The 17,732-nt window shown below is 48.8% G+C and overlaps 1 protein-coding gene across 18 annotated transcripts in view; it reads right to left on the bottom strand.

The window, feature by feature from the left end:
- Positions 1–14,830, bottom strand: part of MTSS1 (MTSS I-BAR domain containing 1) — a 157,326-nt gene extending 142,496 nt beyond the window's left edge. For 7 of the 18 annotated variants that reach the window (XM_059165651.1, XM_059165649.1, XM_059165659.1 and 4 more), the window contains exon 1: positions 14,225–14,827. In XM_059165651.1, the coding sequence (XP_059021634.1) occupies positions 14,225–14,296 (72 nt within the window). In that variant the 5' untranslated portion in view covers positions 14,297–14,827. Of the gene's footprint in view, positions 1–14,224 lie in introns of all 18 variants that reach the window. The other 11 variants (XM_059165644.1, XM_059165648.1, XM_059165646.1 and 8 more) reach the window with 3 other exon arrangements.
- Between the last annotated feature and the right edge of the window lie 2,902 nt (positions 14,831–17,732).

Below are 17,732 nucleotides of genomic sequence, written 5' to 3'. Positions count from 1 at the left end.
TAATAAATGCAGATCTACCCCCTCAAACTTTCTCCCACTATAGGGAGTCCAAAGCTCCTGTTTCATTTGCTTATTCCCATGTATAGATGTCCACATGCGATAATGAACGGAATCCGTGGTGACCTTCACACCCCATAAACAGGTCAAGGATTGTTACCACTATTTGATGCTTGCATACCTGTATTCACCCATTTCTCTTCCCTGGAAATACCCTTTCCGACTTGTCTCCACCCAACCCCAAAACGAATTCTTGCAGTCTGTCAAGTCCACCCTGGGGAGCAATGGCCTGGCCACGCTGTGCACACCTGGTGTGCTCTGCTTCCACTAAACAGTACCCCCCTACCATCCCAGGGCTCCACCCCAGGCTGCTAGAAGGGATACCCCAGGACAGCCCTGATGCGTGGCCAGACTCCACAGTCTGAAAGGACCCGTGTGATGTCAGGGTCAAGAGCATGGCGCTCGAGTCAGACTGCCCGACTTCACATCTACCCTCCAGACGATCTAGGTGACTTAGCCCCCCACAACCACCATGTCTTCATGGGTAAAGGACACCTGAGCTAGTCCCCACCTCCAAGGACAGTAATGAGGGTAAAGGAACGAGTACAGGCCCTTAGAAGGGTGACCGGCACTTAGGACTAAAGAAATCCCAGCAACTGCTATTTTCAGGAGTTGATCTATGATGCCAGTCACCCTACCTGGGGCATTTATGTGAGCCTACAATGCACGGCCCAAGCGGGCTAGAGGCCATACAGAGATGAGGAGCCAAAGCATTGAGGAGCTCAGGCTAGAACATGGCCGTGTTAGCCACCAATCGGAGGGCACCACACTCCAAATACGAAGTCCTGGGAGGTGCGGCTGGAGTAAGCTTTGAGAGGGAGGGCGCGGATGCCTCACCTTTAAGGACAAGGTCTTTAAGGACAAGGGGCGTTTTCCTGGCAAAGATAAAGGAAATAAAGAAGGGAGACTTTAAAAGAAATAATTAGCAAAGGAAAGGGAATACAGAAGATCATGCCGCATTTAGGCATGGGAGTCATTTAGGGGTGTATTTTAGGGGCACAAAAGAGGGGAGCAGGGAGATCCTTGCTACTTACCTTATGAGCTGCAAAGCAGGCCCTTGGTGGCCCAAGAACCACTCCCACATCCCCCTGCTCCTGGTATACTCACAACCCCCCGAAGACGCACTAGGAACGTCTTGCTAGGACTACAGACGCCTGAGCCTCACCCCAGAGCTACACAATCAAAATCTCTGGGGTGGGGGGCCCAGACACCCGCACTGAACACACACGCCCAGGGGACAGTCCTACTTTCTTGCTAAAATCACACACAGCAAGATTTGAAAATCCACACACCAGGGGCACCTGGGTGACTCAGTGGGTTAAGCGTCTGCCTTTGGCTCAGGTCATGATCCCAGGTCTTGGGATCCAGCCCCACAGTGGGCTCCCTGCTGAGCAGGGAGTCTGCTTCTCCCGCCCTGTGCTTGTCCCCTCTTTCTCTCTCTCAAATAAATAAAATTTAAAAAAAAAAAAAAAAAAAGAACATCACCATACCAAGTAAAGACATCTCGTCCCTCTGAGGCCCAGCAAGCTATGGCCTAGCAATTTCCACCCTGATATGCAAGTCTAGCTCCTGGAGACGAACCCCCAGTGATGAGCACGCGCATGCAGGAGGACGAACGGACACGCGCTTTTTGAACGGCAACGTGTGTGAAATGCCTGGAAAAGTCCGTACCTTTGACCCAGGAGAAAGCCTTCAGGGGAAACTATCCATGCAGATCAGCGTCTAGCTATAAGGATATACTCACTGCCATGTTGCTTCTAATTAGTGAAAAATGGGACACAGCCTAAACACGACATCAGCCGGGAACATATGGAACCAGTGCCCACCTGAAGGCCTCACACATGCTCTGCCCTGGCCTGGAACATTCTTTCTCCGATATGCACATATGCACATACTTCCCAACGCATGGCTCAAGGGTCACCTGCTCTGGGAGGCCTTCCCTAGCCATGGGTTTTCTTTCTTTCTTTTTTTTTTTTTTTAAGATTTTTATTTATTCATTAGATAGACAGAGATCACAAGTAGGCAGAGAGGCAGGCAGAGAGAGAGAGAGAGGAGGAAGCAGGCTCCCTGCCAAGCAGAGAGCCCAATGTGGGACTCGATCCCAGACTCTGAGATAATGACCTAAGCTGAAGGCAGAGGCTTAACCCACTGAGCCACCCAGGTTCCCCTAGCCACGGTTTTTCAAAACAACAACACTGTCCCTGCTCTGTTTTTCCCCACTGCACATAATCCTCCTAAGACACAGAAGAACGACTTCGTCTGTCCCCCACTGCCCTAGAATGTAAGCTCCAAGGGGGCAGGGACTATGTCCATTTTGTTTACTGCTCCACCCCCAGCGCTTAACACAGAACCTAGCACAGGGTCGGTCCTCAAATCCAGGTCAACGGAATAAATGAATTACACATACCAAACAACAGAACATCACACAACATTAAAACTGACATGGTTTGTAACTGCATACACGGGAAGGCAACGAAAATGAAGAGCTAAGTGAAAAAATAAATTTCTGGCACAGCGTGGGCCGCATGAACCTTTGTCTAAACTGTGTCTACATAACCCACTTTGTCATCAAACAGTTATGGGTGAGTTTTATTTTTTACTTAATTGAAATTTCTTAGTTTTGCTTCCACTAACTTTATACAGCTTGCATAATCTTTGATAAGTAATCCCTCATGAAATGTTCGCAAAACACTTGGCTAATTTTTTTTTTTTTTTAGGAATAAGCTTCCTCCTTAGTGACTTAATTAGGGTGTCCCTAATTAAGGCCAGCACAACATCAAAGAGGCCAGGTTCCAGGGGACCCTTGCTTCAGGTCTACTCCTGGCTGCAAGGCAACCTCAGTCCCTCCGGCAGCAGCCTGCAGACCTTCTGAGTGCTGGGATGCCAAAGGCTTGGCCACCAGCTCGCTCCTCCTGGCTCTGCTCCCCACTACTTGCTTCCTATTGGGGTGCCTCATCCAATTATTCAGGCCCGAGATCACATCCTGCTGGAGAGCTGGCTTTGAAGGTTCAGTAAACAATCACTTCAAAACAAAGAGCGACCATTAAACCAAATTCAAAGACTTCCTTAATGACTCCGTGCTCAGAGGCAGGAGCCCCGCGCAAGCAAGCCAGGCCTCAGAAGTGAAACTGAGGTCTCCCTGGAAACTAATCTCAAGCATTTCCAGCCTCCTGCTGCAAATATCCCCCTTTCCTGTTTTGCGCTCAGCCATGTGGGGCGCAGAGCCCGTTACTGGGGCGACCTGATGGAGGGGGTTTCTTTGGCAAAACAAACAAGTGTCTCCTGGTTGTCACACCCCTCGTGCTCACACCCTGTCTGCTCCCCACCTACTCCCTCTGCTGACAAATTAGAGGCACCCATGGGGAGAGTCAACCACCCAATAGCATCTTTTCGGCTGGGCCTAACTCTGCTTTAAAGAGAGAGAAGGTCCTTAAGCTTCTTGAAGCAGCTCAGAGGAGCCCCTCAATTGTTAGGCTTTATCTGGTGCATCCTGAGTCCTAAAGGTACAGATAGAACAAACCTCAAAGAGATCGATGAAACACACCCATTACAGAATCCCAAAAGAGACAGCCCACCACAGCGGCTGAGCCCAGACCCTGGAGCCAGACCGCCGGGGGTTCAAATCCCAGCCTTCCCTCTCACGAGCTGTATGATGTGGGCAAATGGCTTCCCCTCTCTGAACCTCAGTTTCCCCATCTGTAAAGTGGGAATTATAGCAGCAACCACTGGGTTGTTGGGAAAAGTTAACAGTCTACTGGTAAGACACTAGAATAATGCATGGTTGTGCTTAGGAAACAGGGAAAGTGAAATGCACGTCTAGTTTGGGTGTCACTCGTACCGAAGCCTCCCCTGACTATGTCCTCCCACTCCCAGTGACAATCAGAGGCCCTCCCTATGATCCCGCTGCTTCTCTTCTAGACAAAACAACTTTAGGGCAACCACTACCCACAGCAATGCCTGGACCACAGGAGGCTCGTCAACATGTCTGTTGAATGTGTGTGTATTCTCTCAAATTACTCATACGTTGAAATTTGAAAAGCACTGCGATGTTCTCCATTGCATTATCAAAGTGGACTTACAGTTTTTTTTAAAGATTTTATTTATTTATTTGACAGAGAGAGATCACAAGTAGGCAGAGGCAAGCAGAAAGAGAGAGAGAGGAGGAAGCAGGCTCCCTGCCGAGCAGAGAGCCCAATGCAGGCCTCCATCCCAGGACCCTGAGATCCTGACCTGAGCCAAAGGCAGAGGCTTAACCCACTGAGCCACCCAGGCGTCCCGGTCTCTTGTATTTTCTGAAACATCTGAGTGCCGTTATCACAGGGTACTCCACTAGAAACTACCAGGGTAGCTCTGATACACAAGAGCATTTTATTTAGCATTTATTTCATGCTAAGCCCTTAACATTTACTTTCTCTGAAGCCTCTACAACTCTCAGAGGGAAGTATGGGTTCCCCCATTTTAAAGATAAGAAAAATCAAGTCTCAGGAGGTTGAGAAACTCGCCCAAAGCAATCTACCCAGGAAGTGGCAGAGCCAGGCTTCAAAGCCCAAGGGCACTCACATGAGGTAGAATGTAATACTTGCAGACTCGACAGAGAATGTGAAGAATGCCCAAGGGTATCTGGGTTGGTGGAAAAGTGGAGATAACTCTGTGGTGGGGCTTTAAAGGATGAGAAAGGTTTCAGTGGACAGCAATGTAGAAATGACTTCCAAGCAGAAAAAACAGCAAGAATGAGGGGCACAGGATGTGTTCCAAGAGACCACGGACACCAGGATGGAGAGCACTAGGCATACAGCAGACCACTTAGCTAGGGCCCAAGCGCAGGGTCCTTGAATCCCAGGCTAAAGCAGGTGGGACACAACTGGCAGGTAGGCAGGTAGGAAGAACCCAAATATGGCTAAGTCCACAGAAAATCCGTGCCAAGCTACTGCTACAGCGCAGGCTAGGAGGCAAAGCGGCCACTTTTCCTGGTGGTCACTCCAGAAAAAGAAGGGGGAACTCAATGTAGATAGAAAAAGACAGTCTTTACAAAGCTGCTCCTCTCCCCTTACCCTGATGCAAACATCTCTGGAAAACATTTTTTTTTTTTTAAAGATTTTATTTATTTATTTGACAGAGAGATCCCAAGTAAGCAGACAGGCAGGCAGAGAGAGAAAGAGAGAGAGAGAAGCAGGCTCCTTGCTGAACAGAGAGCCCAATGAGGGACTCAATCCCAGGACCTGATATCATGACCTGAGCCAAAGGTAGCGGCTTAATCCATTGAGCCACCCAGGCACCCTCTGAAAGATTTTTTTTTTAAGCATTAAAAGCCCTGAAGATCTCAGCCAGGCACCCAGCCCTCCCCCTCCCTTTATGGACAGTAGGTATGCAAACAGAGAAATGCAAATGGACCCAGCAGAGGCAGATGAGGTTATAATGAACTCAAGAGTAATTGACTTAGCAAGAAAAAAACAACTCAACTTCTCCATTTCCTGCAACTTCAGTGCAAACTCTAAATACAGCTTGGTCAAGGGTGGGGTGGCTTTTGCCTGAAGTGGTGGAAAGAATTACTACAGTGACCAGTGACCAGTGACCGGAACAGCAAAAGCAGCTCACACCCGAGTGCCAGTGGGCAAGGCAAGGTGTGGAGCGCGTAGCCAGCACAGCCCTGTTTCAGAAGCCTCTGAGGTGGGTAATTTCTTAGACCCTCATACAGAAGAGGAAAAGGAGGCTGAGAGATTAAGTAACTTGCCTACAGGATGGAAAAGCAGATCTCTGACTCCAAGGTCAGCGGGAGCTCTGGAATTTCCATAGGAGGGGCCTGGAGCCAATGAAGGGCCCTGATGGGAGCAGAAGGTGTGCAGGAAGCTCCCTGTTTTTACTTAGAGGGTATGTTATAGATCTACACCATCCAATATGGTGGTTATTAGCCACATAAGGCTATTTAAACAAAAGTGAATAAAACTTAATAGTTCCTTGGTCACACTCGCCATACTCCAAGTGCTCAGTAGTCACATGTGGCGGATGGTTAACATATTTGACAATTTCCATCATGGCAGAAAATCGTATCGGACAATACTGTGTAGTTAAAATCATTACGTATTCTAAAATGCTTTTTCTACTATCTTTATATTTCAATTTATTTAATGTTTCACTATAAATTTATTTTTAATCAGGGTAAAACACACACAACATGCAATCTAGCATCTCGGTCCTTCTTAAGTGTCCAGTTCAACAGCGCTTAGCATATTCATGATGATGCACAAACATCAAAACATGCTTTTACTCAGACCTCAGTGAGGCTGAGAAAGTACTTTTGAGGGTGCTAAAAATGTGTATGACTCAGTGGTTTCCAAGCCTGACTACACATTAGAATTACCTGCAAGTGCTTTAAAAAAATAAAAATGTGAATGCTCAGGATGTCCCCCGGAAGTAGGGACTCAGAACCTCCAGGGAATAGGTCCAGGGATCACTGTCTTAAAAGCTCACGGGATATCCCACACTCTCCTGCCTGTAACCAAGCACATTCTACCAGGAGGGGCACACCAGCCCAGAGCCACCTCCTCTGGCCAGACCCACTCCTCTAGCCGCTAGAGACCCCTGCCCTGTGGGAGGTGGCAGGGAAGGGAGTCCCAGGCAAAAAAACCTGCTGTCCACCTCCAGGACTTAGGAGGCCACTCATACTGAGCAAGCTAATATTTTACAGTTGCCCAAATTCTTCAAGGGGAAGAAAACAAATAAAAAGACACACAGCTCAAGCGGCACTCAATTTTTTTTAACCCACTTAAACTAGACAGGAAAAGAAAAACCACTTAGAAACTATGACCAAGGTCGTATATAAAAAGAATCAGCAAAAGAAAGAGGGGATTCGGAGGGGGGGGGGGCGGGGGCAGGTTTTGGCGATCCCATCAACTTCAAACGCAAACCTGAAATGGCTCTACAGATTCAACTAAACTGGAGAGCTACCGGGACATCATTAAGTACAGAAAAGCTCTTTTACAAGAGAGTTCCAGGGCTGGACACAAAATAAGTTCAAGGTAAGGAGTTCCCTTAGAAGCGTCATTTGAACTTTGGGTGAACTTATTTAACTCATATAATTAGAGAGGGATGCCAGGCTTGCACAGTCGCCCAGTCTTAGGAACCGAGGGGTTCCCGGGACATAGCAACACAGCCCTCTGGCCAGTCACAGGAAAGACTGTGGCTACTTTGTATGGGGACAAGGACAGGAGCCAAGGGTGACAGGCCAGAGCCGGGCCCATAGCTTCTTTCCCCTCTACACACCCAGAAGAAAAAGAAAGGAGAAGTCCAGGTTGGTCTGTCAGAGAAGACCGGTGAGTGGGAGAGGGAAGGAAGCCACGATAGGTCAATACATCCTACATTCAATGACTTCCACAAAAATGACGACCAAATGGGAGCCACCCGCCCCACAACAGTCCCCACAGCATCTGAGCTCAAGTTCGGGCCTCCAGACTGGCTCCCGGCTCCACGCACAGAAATAAGACCCTGATTCCTTCCTTGAGCCTCCTGTAGAACCCAGCGAGTGGAATTCTGTATGCTGCCCTCTAGAAAGAAATCCATTCCTCCTGCCCTACCACCACCTGCAGCACGGTCTAAAGAGCTCCAGCTTTGGGAATCCAATCGGCCAAGGTCTGAACCAATCCCCCTCACCAAGGCCTTGGATAAGTTACCGCCGCTCTTCAAAGAGCCTCAGTTTTCTCATCCGTAAAGTGGGGCTGATGTGAGGATGACGTGAAACCAAGCACGCCAAGCACTCAGTGCAATGCCTGGCACATGGCGGGTTCCCCCCAAGTCCCTGCCGGCCCCGTGTTCGCCACATGCCGTGAACACTGAGCATCTACTATACGCAGGTGGCACACGAGAGCATCTTAAATCGGGAAGCAGCCGAGACACACAGCCCAGGTCCTCCCTGGGCTAAGAGGTGGGGAACACGGACAAGGGGTGGGCTGCTCTGGAATCCACGCTGGGTGGCTTGGATTTCACTTTTGGGGGTTTCATGTGTGACTGTCAGATACTCAAAGGAAACCTGGCGCAGCCTCCCAACTAATTCAAGGGAGAACCTCCGCCATCGAATACAATGGGCTTTCTCGAAGCTCAGCCAATTAATTTACTCCATTTGTCTCTCCGGTTTGCTACTTAATAAGGCTATATCAGCAGTGCAATCTGCAAACCTGAGTTAAACAGCTTAAGGCATCCATCAGTTAGTTCCCTCTAAGGAGCCCCAAATACTTCATCCATCAGTTCCCTCTAAGGAGCCCCAAATACTTCTCCTCTGATGTCCTAGGCAGCTAACTCTGCCTTTGGCTTTTGTTTGGTTCCAGGAGAGGTATGTCTTTGTTTTTGCAGAGGTGTAGGCTTAAGGGGAAAGTGTCCTGAAGGCAGTTCCGAGAAGTAATGGGAGACCTCGAAATGATCTCATTTTTCCATTCCCAATCTGAGCACCTAAACAGTCTCCTGCAGAAGGAATCTTGCCAGCTCTCACCCATCCCCGGGAAGATGGAAAAGCCCAGATGAAAATTATAGAAACCGTGCCCAACAGATCAATAATTTCAACCTTTCCAACCTCCAAACATTTTAACCACCTCCAATGAGCTGGCCATATTGACAGCTAACATTTCAGCTCTTTCCTTCCCCTGGATGCAAAAGAGCAGTTCAAAGTACAAAGGGCCAGTAGCTGAGAAGCCCTAGGATGGACAGAACATGCTTATACTAAGGAGCTGTTTGCTATTTACCTCAAATCCAAATTTAACTGGAAATTCTTTATCTTTACTTGCTGAATCATAGCACTGAGCTCAGTGCTTGCAAGCTTGCTGGTGCTCAGTAAATGCTCCAGAATTACAAGTACCTGCTACTCTCGTAAGAACTGATAGCTGAGCCAGGCAGAATTCAAACTCTGCTCATCTTCCATGCAAGCCATGACCTAGAATTGACCTTCTCTCCATGTGAGCCATCACTATCTGCAGAAATTCAGAACATAAAGGTTCACAGTGTGTGGGCGCCTGGGTGGCTCGGGGGGGGGGGGGGGGGGGGGGGGGGTTAAGCCTCTGCCTTCAGCTCAGGTCATGATCCCAGGGTCTTAGGACGGAGCCCTGCATTGGGCTCTCTGCTCAGCAGGGAGCCTGCTCTCCCCCCCCCCCCCCCCCCCCCGCTTCTCTGCCTACTTGTGATCTCTGTCAAATAAATAAATAAAATATTTAAAAAAAAAAAAAAAAGGTTCATAGCGTGGAGCAACAAGTTCTACACAATTTGTTTAAATATGATATATATGGGATTTTCCCACAGAAGCACTCAAGCCAAGACGCCCCCCAAAAAAAGACCTCTTTCTAAACGTGGACAAGATTTGCACCTAAAAAGCCAAACAGACTGATCTACACAGCAGAAGTCCTCAGTCTCAGAACAGGTACCCATTCTGGGCAGCTCCCCTGCAGCCAATTTTATGACATCTTCACTTCACCTTCTTCTCCCACAGGCCCAAACTGAGGAAGTTGTAAAATCCTGGGCAAACACAGCCATTTGCTTAGAACAACCAACCCAGGGCCCATCTGTACTTTACAAGGGCTCTGCTTGTCCTGCCTCTCTGTGTGTCTCCATAGACAAGGTTGCCAGCCTCCCTCAGAGCACCTGGCTGCTCTTGGAGGCCTTCGCTGGGTTTTCAGTATCTTTCTAGAGAAAAAAAAATTTTTTTTGAAGAGTAAAAGAGAAGTCCTTTCAAAATCTAATCGATGCCCTTCGTTCGTGGCCCCCATAGGCTACTTAATGTTACCTACTTCGGGCCCACAGGACAAGCAGCTCTCCAAGAGCAGGCCTTGCTGGTTCTCTGGCTCCTCGCTGTCCAGCAAGAGAGACCTTCCACATAGCAGGCCCTCGATAAACACGGAGGAAGGGAGCCTCTCGTCTGACAGAAACCCCAAAGCCAGAGCAGTGTGGGGAGGGCAGGGGGAACAACCCTGAAATCATTATCCAGCGCTGGACCCAATACCCACATTCTTGATCTATGATAACTGCGGGGAAAATACCGTGTCATGCCTTCGAACCACAAAAGATTTCCATGGAATTTAAGAAGTCCCTTTACCAGCTCTAATTTTAGGCAGAACTTAGGAGAGAGGCTACCAGTGCAAACAGAGGTAGGGGGCAGTGGAGAGGAACTGAACAAGGCCCCTATTCTGCTCAGCACAGGTGTTGGTAACAGGACACCCCTCTCTACAGGGAGAGGTAGGGTAGGGAATTCGAGGTGTGGTTGGGTGTCCATCCCCCCCAGTCCCATTACATAACCCCCAGCACATTCTCGAACCTAGTACAAAGTTCTCCCTGCATCAGGCCCAGTTCAGCTCCTGACATGGTGATTCTTGTCCAACAAGGCTGAGGAAAATATTTGGTTTTCAGCATCCAACTTAAAACACACACACACACACACACACACACACAAACAAAAAAACCCAAGTTAATTATTAAAAGAAGAAAGATATCTACAGTGACTTGCCCTTGAGTTTGGCCAGTCTCTTGGTCTTAAAAGCTCCCCAAACATCACCAAATTCTTTGCTGGTTCAGTTACCTAAGCATTCAAATAAATAGTAAATAAATTAAGAAAACAATAATTTTTAAAAGCGAAAAGTATCAAATCCCTGTGTTGTACATCTAAAACTAATATAATGTTATACGTCCATTATATCTCAATAAATTTTTTTTAAAAAAGTAACGGCTCAAACCTTCCTGCTGTTGGCAGCATTTAGCCTGTTTTTCTTGGTACTTGAATGGAAACTCCAAAAAGATTCTAGAACCTCTTTAATGTCTAACCATTGTCAAACATCTGAAGCCAGTCAAATGGCCTTTCACAGCGTCAAGCTACTGTTCCCCCAGACAAACAGGCGATGGGCCCTAGCCTCCAGCCACGTGAATCTCATCTCCCCTTTCCTTTGAGACCAGATCACACCAGACAACTTGATTTATGCGGATGGGCGGAAAGGCAGCCAGTAAGTGATTCTGCATACCACCATCATTAGTGGCCACCACCACAGTAGGGTGGAAGACAGGGAAAAAACACAAGGTTTCCTCCCGGCAAGGAATCAATAAGTTATTTAACAGCTGCTGCTAGATCCCAGTGGAACAAGGGTGAAGGTTTCTTCCGCACCCTTCCAGCACCCTGACAGCTGAGGATTTAGCCAGATGAAGGATCCCTAGGAAAAAAAGCAGAAGATTCCTCTCCAGCTTTTCAATGTCTTGAGGTTTTTGGTGTTGGAAGATGTATGGTGTTAGGCCTTGATACTACTTAATTTTTTTGTTTTCTTTTCTTTTCTTTTCTTTTCTTTTTTTTTCTCTAAAGAGGAAATTAACTCCCTTCCTGTGTTGCTGTACATTTTGGAGAATCAAATGCTACTAAAAAAAAAAAAAAAATTTTTTTTTTCCTTACCCCAGTCCAGCATTACTCCTGGGAAAATAACCTAAAAATTTTCTCAAGATGGCATTCCAAACGGGTTTCTAACATTTACACTTGTCCTTCAAAGCAGATAGAAGGGGACCAAAGACATCAGAAACCCATCATGGCAGTTCAAAGAAGATAAAAAAGAGGATAAACTTGTCATTAGAAAGCCAGCTGACTTCAGATATTAAAGTCTGACTTTCGATTGGTGGTGACTTCATGCACTGCTTATCCTATTAGGCCCAGATTTTTTTAAATTCCCTTTTGAAATGCCACTGCCATCCATTAAAATATTCAACAACTGTCTTCCGCTGTAAACAGTCTTGGAAAACAGTCTACCCCTTTCTTTTTCCTTCCCTCTACTCCCCAAAAGTCTGGAATCCTGCAGACCCCGAGGAAAGTTTTAGTCTTTCCCTCCAGTTTGCTTTTCAAATCTTTGCCAAAACAAAACAAACAACCTTAAAATAAATGCCTTCCCACAGGATGTTGAACAAACCCTACTAAATTCAAAGGGAAAGAAGTCAGGAACCACAAACTATAGATCCAGCACTGAAAAGGCATTAAATAAAACTTTATTTTTAAACTGGAATCTTGAGAGGGAAAAACAGGCCACCTTGGCACCCACAAATTCCCCTGGCCAGAATGCTAGAGGGCAGCCCTGGGCTGACAGACAGACAACGGAGGGCCCATCCTGTGGTGGGCTATCTTCTGAAAGGCTTTGGGTTCAAAACTATAAACACAAACAACCGGGATTGGATGGATTGTGGATTAAGGAACAAAGAGAGAGAAAAAAAAAAAAAAAACCCTCTGGATCCCCCCCCCCCCCCCGGGACTGCAGTGGGCAGAACTTTTAGGTCACTGGGTCCTTATTACTACTCAGAGACTGGAAACATCCATTTCTCTTCAAAAAAAAATCAAAAAACAAAAGAAACACACAAGCAACTTCACCAACCCATCTCAAATTCTTCCCCTGGTGATCAAAATACACGTGTGCCTCAAACCAAATCTTTGATTATAAGGCGTACAGAATTTAAGTTAACAAGCAATACCCCAGAGTCTGAGGCAGGGACACCGATCTTTGTCTCAAAAGAGCACTTCAATAAGTCAATGTGGATTGAGGGCAAAGGAATGAAAGAGGCAGTCTTTGAACAGGGAATAATCCATCTAATTCCAAGTGGCTGGATTAGAGGCATTCCTGGACAAGCAGGGTCTAGAGGAAGATAATGCTACATGAATGTCAATTTCTCACACAAAAAAAAAAAAAAGAAGAAGAAGAAGAAGAAGAAGAAAGAAAGGAAGAAAAAAAAGAAAGAAAACCACTACACACAGGCTCTGTAGGAGGCCCAAGACCAGGATGGAGGCACCTTGGAAAAGTTCACCCTTGGGGAGATGGCAGTTGGTTCTAAAAGGGGGAAGCAGGCGTGACAGCTGAGCATTCCTTCACAAAGTCCATCTCCCAGGCCAAACCCTCTCTAAACCTTACACTTCATCAGACAAAAGCTCCTCCAAACGCCCAGGCAGCGGCTGAAGAGGGGCTGTCCACACCCACCGGCTGTACAGCTTTCCCAACCTGCCTACTCGTTTGGAAGCCGAGCTTTTAATTAAACACCACCTCCCCGGATCTGTTGAGGCAAACTGGGGCTGGGTAAGAGCCAAAGAGAAGCTCCCTAAATACACATGAAAAAAAAAAAAAAAAATCCCACCACCGCCTCCAATTCCCACCTCCAGCCAGCTCGCGAGGCTGGTTATATTTCCTTTAGATGAGTAACCCAGGGCCCCGGTCTATCTCTATGCACGAGAAAATCCACATCCAAGGATCAGGTTATCCCCTGTCCCACCCTTTGCAGGAAAAAACCAGGGTGTTGTTCTCCGCCCCCAATGCACACACACACACACACACACACGCACACGCGCACGCGCGCACACGGGGAGAAACACACACACACACACAAAATCTTCACAATCCTTCCAAGAGAAAACCTGGAGTCTGTGTATGTTGGGTGCGTGTGTGGGGAAATACAGTTGTTTAGGAGAACCCAATCTTGCCTTCAGGCTGGGAGCGTCAGCCAGTGGAAGGAGGGTCCCCAGCAAGGCTACTCTGGGAACTTCTGCTCCGCGGCCTCGGGGAGGGCTGAGGGAAGGCATGCACACCCTCACCAGCTTAGGAACAGCCTAATTAATGCCTAATTTGCTCAGATCCGCCCCCCTTCCCCCCCGCCAGGTGGACCTGAAAGCCAAGGAGGGAGAGGGAGGCCTCTCTCCCAGGCTCTCGGACGGGGGGTAGGGGGGAGGGCCAGTTCCCGCGGCCGGGCACAGCCCCCATACCCCTCCCCACCAACGCGCCAGCCCCCCCACCCCCCACCCCGGACTCGGGGGAATCAGGTGTCCGCCCAGGGACCCAGTCTTCACGGGTCGCAGACACTCCGTCCAGCGACAGACAATGGAAAACTTGGACCCCGGGGCCCTGCGCCCCCATGGAAACGAGATGGTGCCGCCCCCTGGGACAATGAGCGTGGAGAGGGCAGGGGGCATCAGACACCCCCAGAGAAGCAGCCCGCCCGGTGACCCAGCAGAGCCCGGAGCGGCGCCGCGGGTGAGCAGGTGACACCGGGCCGGAGCGCTCCCGCAGGTGGCCGGCGGCCACGGCTCAGGCAAGGGCCGGGCGGCTGGCCCGGGGGTGGAGGCGAAGCACCGCGGCGAGGTCCGTGCGCGGCCGCGACCGCGGCCACCGCAGCCGCGCCCCCGGCGTCCTACCTTCATGTCGCTGATGATGGTCTGGAAGAGGCCTCCGAGCGCGCTGCATTCCTTCTCAATCACAGCCTCCATTTTCCCGGCGCCGGCAGGGAGAGGACACACACTCGGGGCCGCCTGGACCGTGCGCGGGGCCGGGGCTCGCTCACCCGCGAGCAATTCCACTCTCCCAGCGACCCACCTCCGACTCACAGTCTCTTCTGCAAAGGGGACGAAGTGCCCAAGATCGGCTGTCCACTGCCCCAAATACTAACAATAATTTTAAAAGCCAAACTGCTCTGCGGGGTGATTCGCCTACATGCAGTGCTCGGCTCCTGGCCTTAAAAATGCCCGGAGAAGACTGACAATCAGGCCACCACTGGTGCCCACGACAGAAACAGCAAAGCCCATCTTGAAGCAGAGAAAACCGCCCGCTGACCTGGGGCCAGCGCCATTTAAAAACGCAGGATTTTCTAATTTAATAATATTTTTGAAATTAAAAAAAAAATCGCCCAACAGCAGAACGCGTCTGCTCGCGGCGTCCGGATCTGTTGCTCGCAGCCGCGGCCGCCGCCTCCTTTTCACTCCTGCGCGCCCGGCCCCGGCGCTAGCTCTGGCGCGGCTCCCGGGGACGTTCGGAGGGGCGCACGCGCGCTCGCGGCCGTGCGTCCGCCGCGGGGGCGCGGGGAGGGCGCGCGCTCGCGGCCGTGCGTCCGCCGCACGCGGGCGGGGCTAGGAGCGCGTGCCCGGGAGGCGCATGGAGCGCACGCAGCCGAGGCGAACCCGCGGGCGGTGCGGCGAGGATTCCATCCCCCGCGGGAGCCGCCCGCTCCTCGGAGCACGCACCGAGCACCCGCTCCTGCCCTGGCCGCGGGTCGCCGCGCGGAGAGGGCGTGTCAGCGCGCCGCTGGTCGAGCGCTCACCCCACAATGGCTGCGAGCGCCGGGAACCGAGGGTGCACCGCCGCTCCCCCGGGCCTTGCCGGGTGGCACGCTTAGCGCAGTGCCCAGCGCATTATAGTGAGCGCTCAGTAGGGCGGGAAAACTGCTGCTGCTGCTGCTGCTCCTGCTACTGCTGCAGCCTTTTGAGAAAAAAAGCCCTTTCTGTGATACCAGGACTGCAACGCCAGTCACGACTGCAGACAGCATTCCTAATTTGTAATTAATTTGTAATTAACAAATATGTAATTAAGGAGAGTTTGGGGGCGTATCCTATGGCTAGATGCCCAGTTCAATAAAAGTTGCAGGATGCTGGGAAAGTGGATCGATTTGCCATTACAAAATAAATGGCACTGAGCTATTGTATACTGTCTTCGGTTTCTGGATATTGTTGACTGCCTGTGACTTGGATGGGGTTTTTTGTTGTTGTTTAGAGATGTGTGTGTTTCCCAGGCCCACTGGGGGCATTGGGTGTAGGTGTCACTGCAGAGAGCCCTGTTGGGACTTTGAACCTGAACTGATTGGGAGGCTGGTGGTTCATTCTCATAGCTCCACCGCTAACTGCACAGAGCTGGAGCCCTCATTTAGATTACCACCAAGGAGGCAAGGAAGAAGAGAATCAAATGAGCGGCCTTTAAAGACCTTTAAACGCAAGCACCTAGCTCTTGACTAATCCCCTGACCTGTGAGCTGATCATGTGAAGCACAAAGCACAACAAGAGGAAAATACTGGGGAGGAGACAAAAAAAAAGCAAAATGCTGTAGACTTGCGTCAGACTCACTCGCTCAGTAATAAGTAAAGTTCTGGCTTTAAAAACTGCATGAATCAAGGAAATGCTTGGTGGACATACCACAGCTGCAGGAGGTAATTTTACCCTCGGCCACTCTGCCCAACTCTTAATTGCAGCCCATCTCTACCCCTCTCCCAAAAATCGTAAGGAGGAGCATTATTTCTGGAATTAACCAATCTCTTAGAAAACCGTGCTGGATCCTGTCCCCAAGATTATGTGGATGTGTAAGTCACATCTTCACCTTACCAAGAATAGTGTTTGACATACAGTTTGCTCTCAGTCATTATCACTGTGATTTTTAATACTTTTGGTATTATAGTGATCAGGTCACTGTTTATAGAGCCTGATTGTACTGGGTTCAAACTCCAGTTTACAACCTACTAACTAATTCTATGACGTTGAGCCAAACTAATTGGACCTCGGTTTCCTCATCTGTAAGTGGGGATAAAGACTTCATAGGGCTGTAGTGACTTTCACTTGCACTAACATATGTAAAGCATTCAAAACAGTTCCTGGCATATGGTAAGTAAGCACTCAATAAATCTTACAGACGTAGCTTATTTGTAATAACCAGACACTATTCATAATAGCCAAGATGTGGGAACAACCTAAATGCCCATAATGGATGAATGAAAAAACATGGTGTGTACAGACGATGGGATATCATTCAGCCTCAAAGGAAATCATGCAGTACATAACAACATGGATACAACTTGAGGACTTTATAATAAGGGAAATAAACCAACTGCAGGATAAATACTGCATGATTCCACTTATATTCCACTAGTTAAAATACTCAAATTTGTAGAATGGCTGCCAGGCACCAGGGTTGGGGGAAGGCCACGGTAATGGGGAGTTGCTAGCCAATGGACACAAAGTGTCAATTACACAAGATGATGTAAGTCTAGTGAATGAGAGGTTTTGCACAAAAAAGGGACAACATCAGATTGACAACCCTACTTCACATTCTTTCCCCAGATTTAAGCATCCCTCGAACTCTCTCCTCCCTTCAAAATGCCCAGCACTGGCTAGGCAGACATCAAGATCTGACTAACATGCAATTCCTCCCAGGAGTGTGTGCCTTTTTTTTTTTTTAAATAGCTCCTAGGAGGAGGAACCCAGAGGAATGAAGCTTTACTAAAGGAATTTCAAGTCGTGTGATCTCAGAAAAGAGAGATTGAGAAGCCAGGAAGACTTCTCAACGCCACTCCCATCACCCTCCTTGACCTGGGAGAGAGCGGTTCAGGATAACCTCCACCACCTCGGAGCTCTGAGACTTCTGGCAGGTTGTTTGATCTCTGGAGACAGCCTCTGTTTCCTTGCAGGTTCTTGATTCGTGGCCTGTTTCCAGGGTTAAAGTAGATATCAAATGCCTCTCCCGTAGGAGTCTACCCAAAGGACTTCCCTTCCCTCTCAGAAGTGATTCTCAGCCCCATATACACCAGGAGCTCTGCCTGGTCCCCAGACTTGGCAATTGGAATCCCCTGGGGAATTTTAAAACACCTGTGCCTGAGTTCCACGACCAGGGAGCCTGATTTAATTCATCTGGGCCATGGCCTGAGCATCAGGACTTTTTAAAACTCCCCAAACGATTCTAATGTGCAGCAAATTTGAGAACTCTGATCCAAGGAATTTTGAAAGAAGCCACTCATGTTCGGGTCCTACCCATAAACAATTAAAGTAGAGTCTCTGGGAACTGGGCTCCAGATTTTTTTGAATGTATTTTACACATTTCATTCCATCCCCATATAAGAACATAGAGTCATATGCTCGTGTACATGCATATTTTGTCATTATTTGTTTT

This window comes from Mustela lutreola, chromosome 3, assembly GCF_030435805.1.
Source record: "Mustela lutreola isolate mMusLut2 chromosome 3, mMusLut2.pri, whole genome shotgun sequence".
NCBI classification, from domain to species: Eukaryota; Metazoa; Chordata; class Mammalia; order Carnivora; family Mustelidae; genus Mustela; species Mustela lutreola.
Note: the sequence above shows the minus strand (reverse complement) of the source record. Positions and strands in the feature narration are given on the sequence as shown.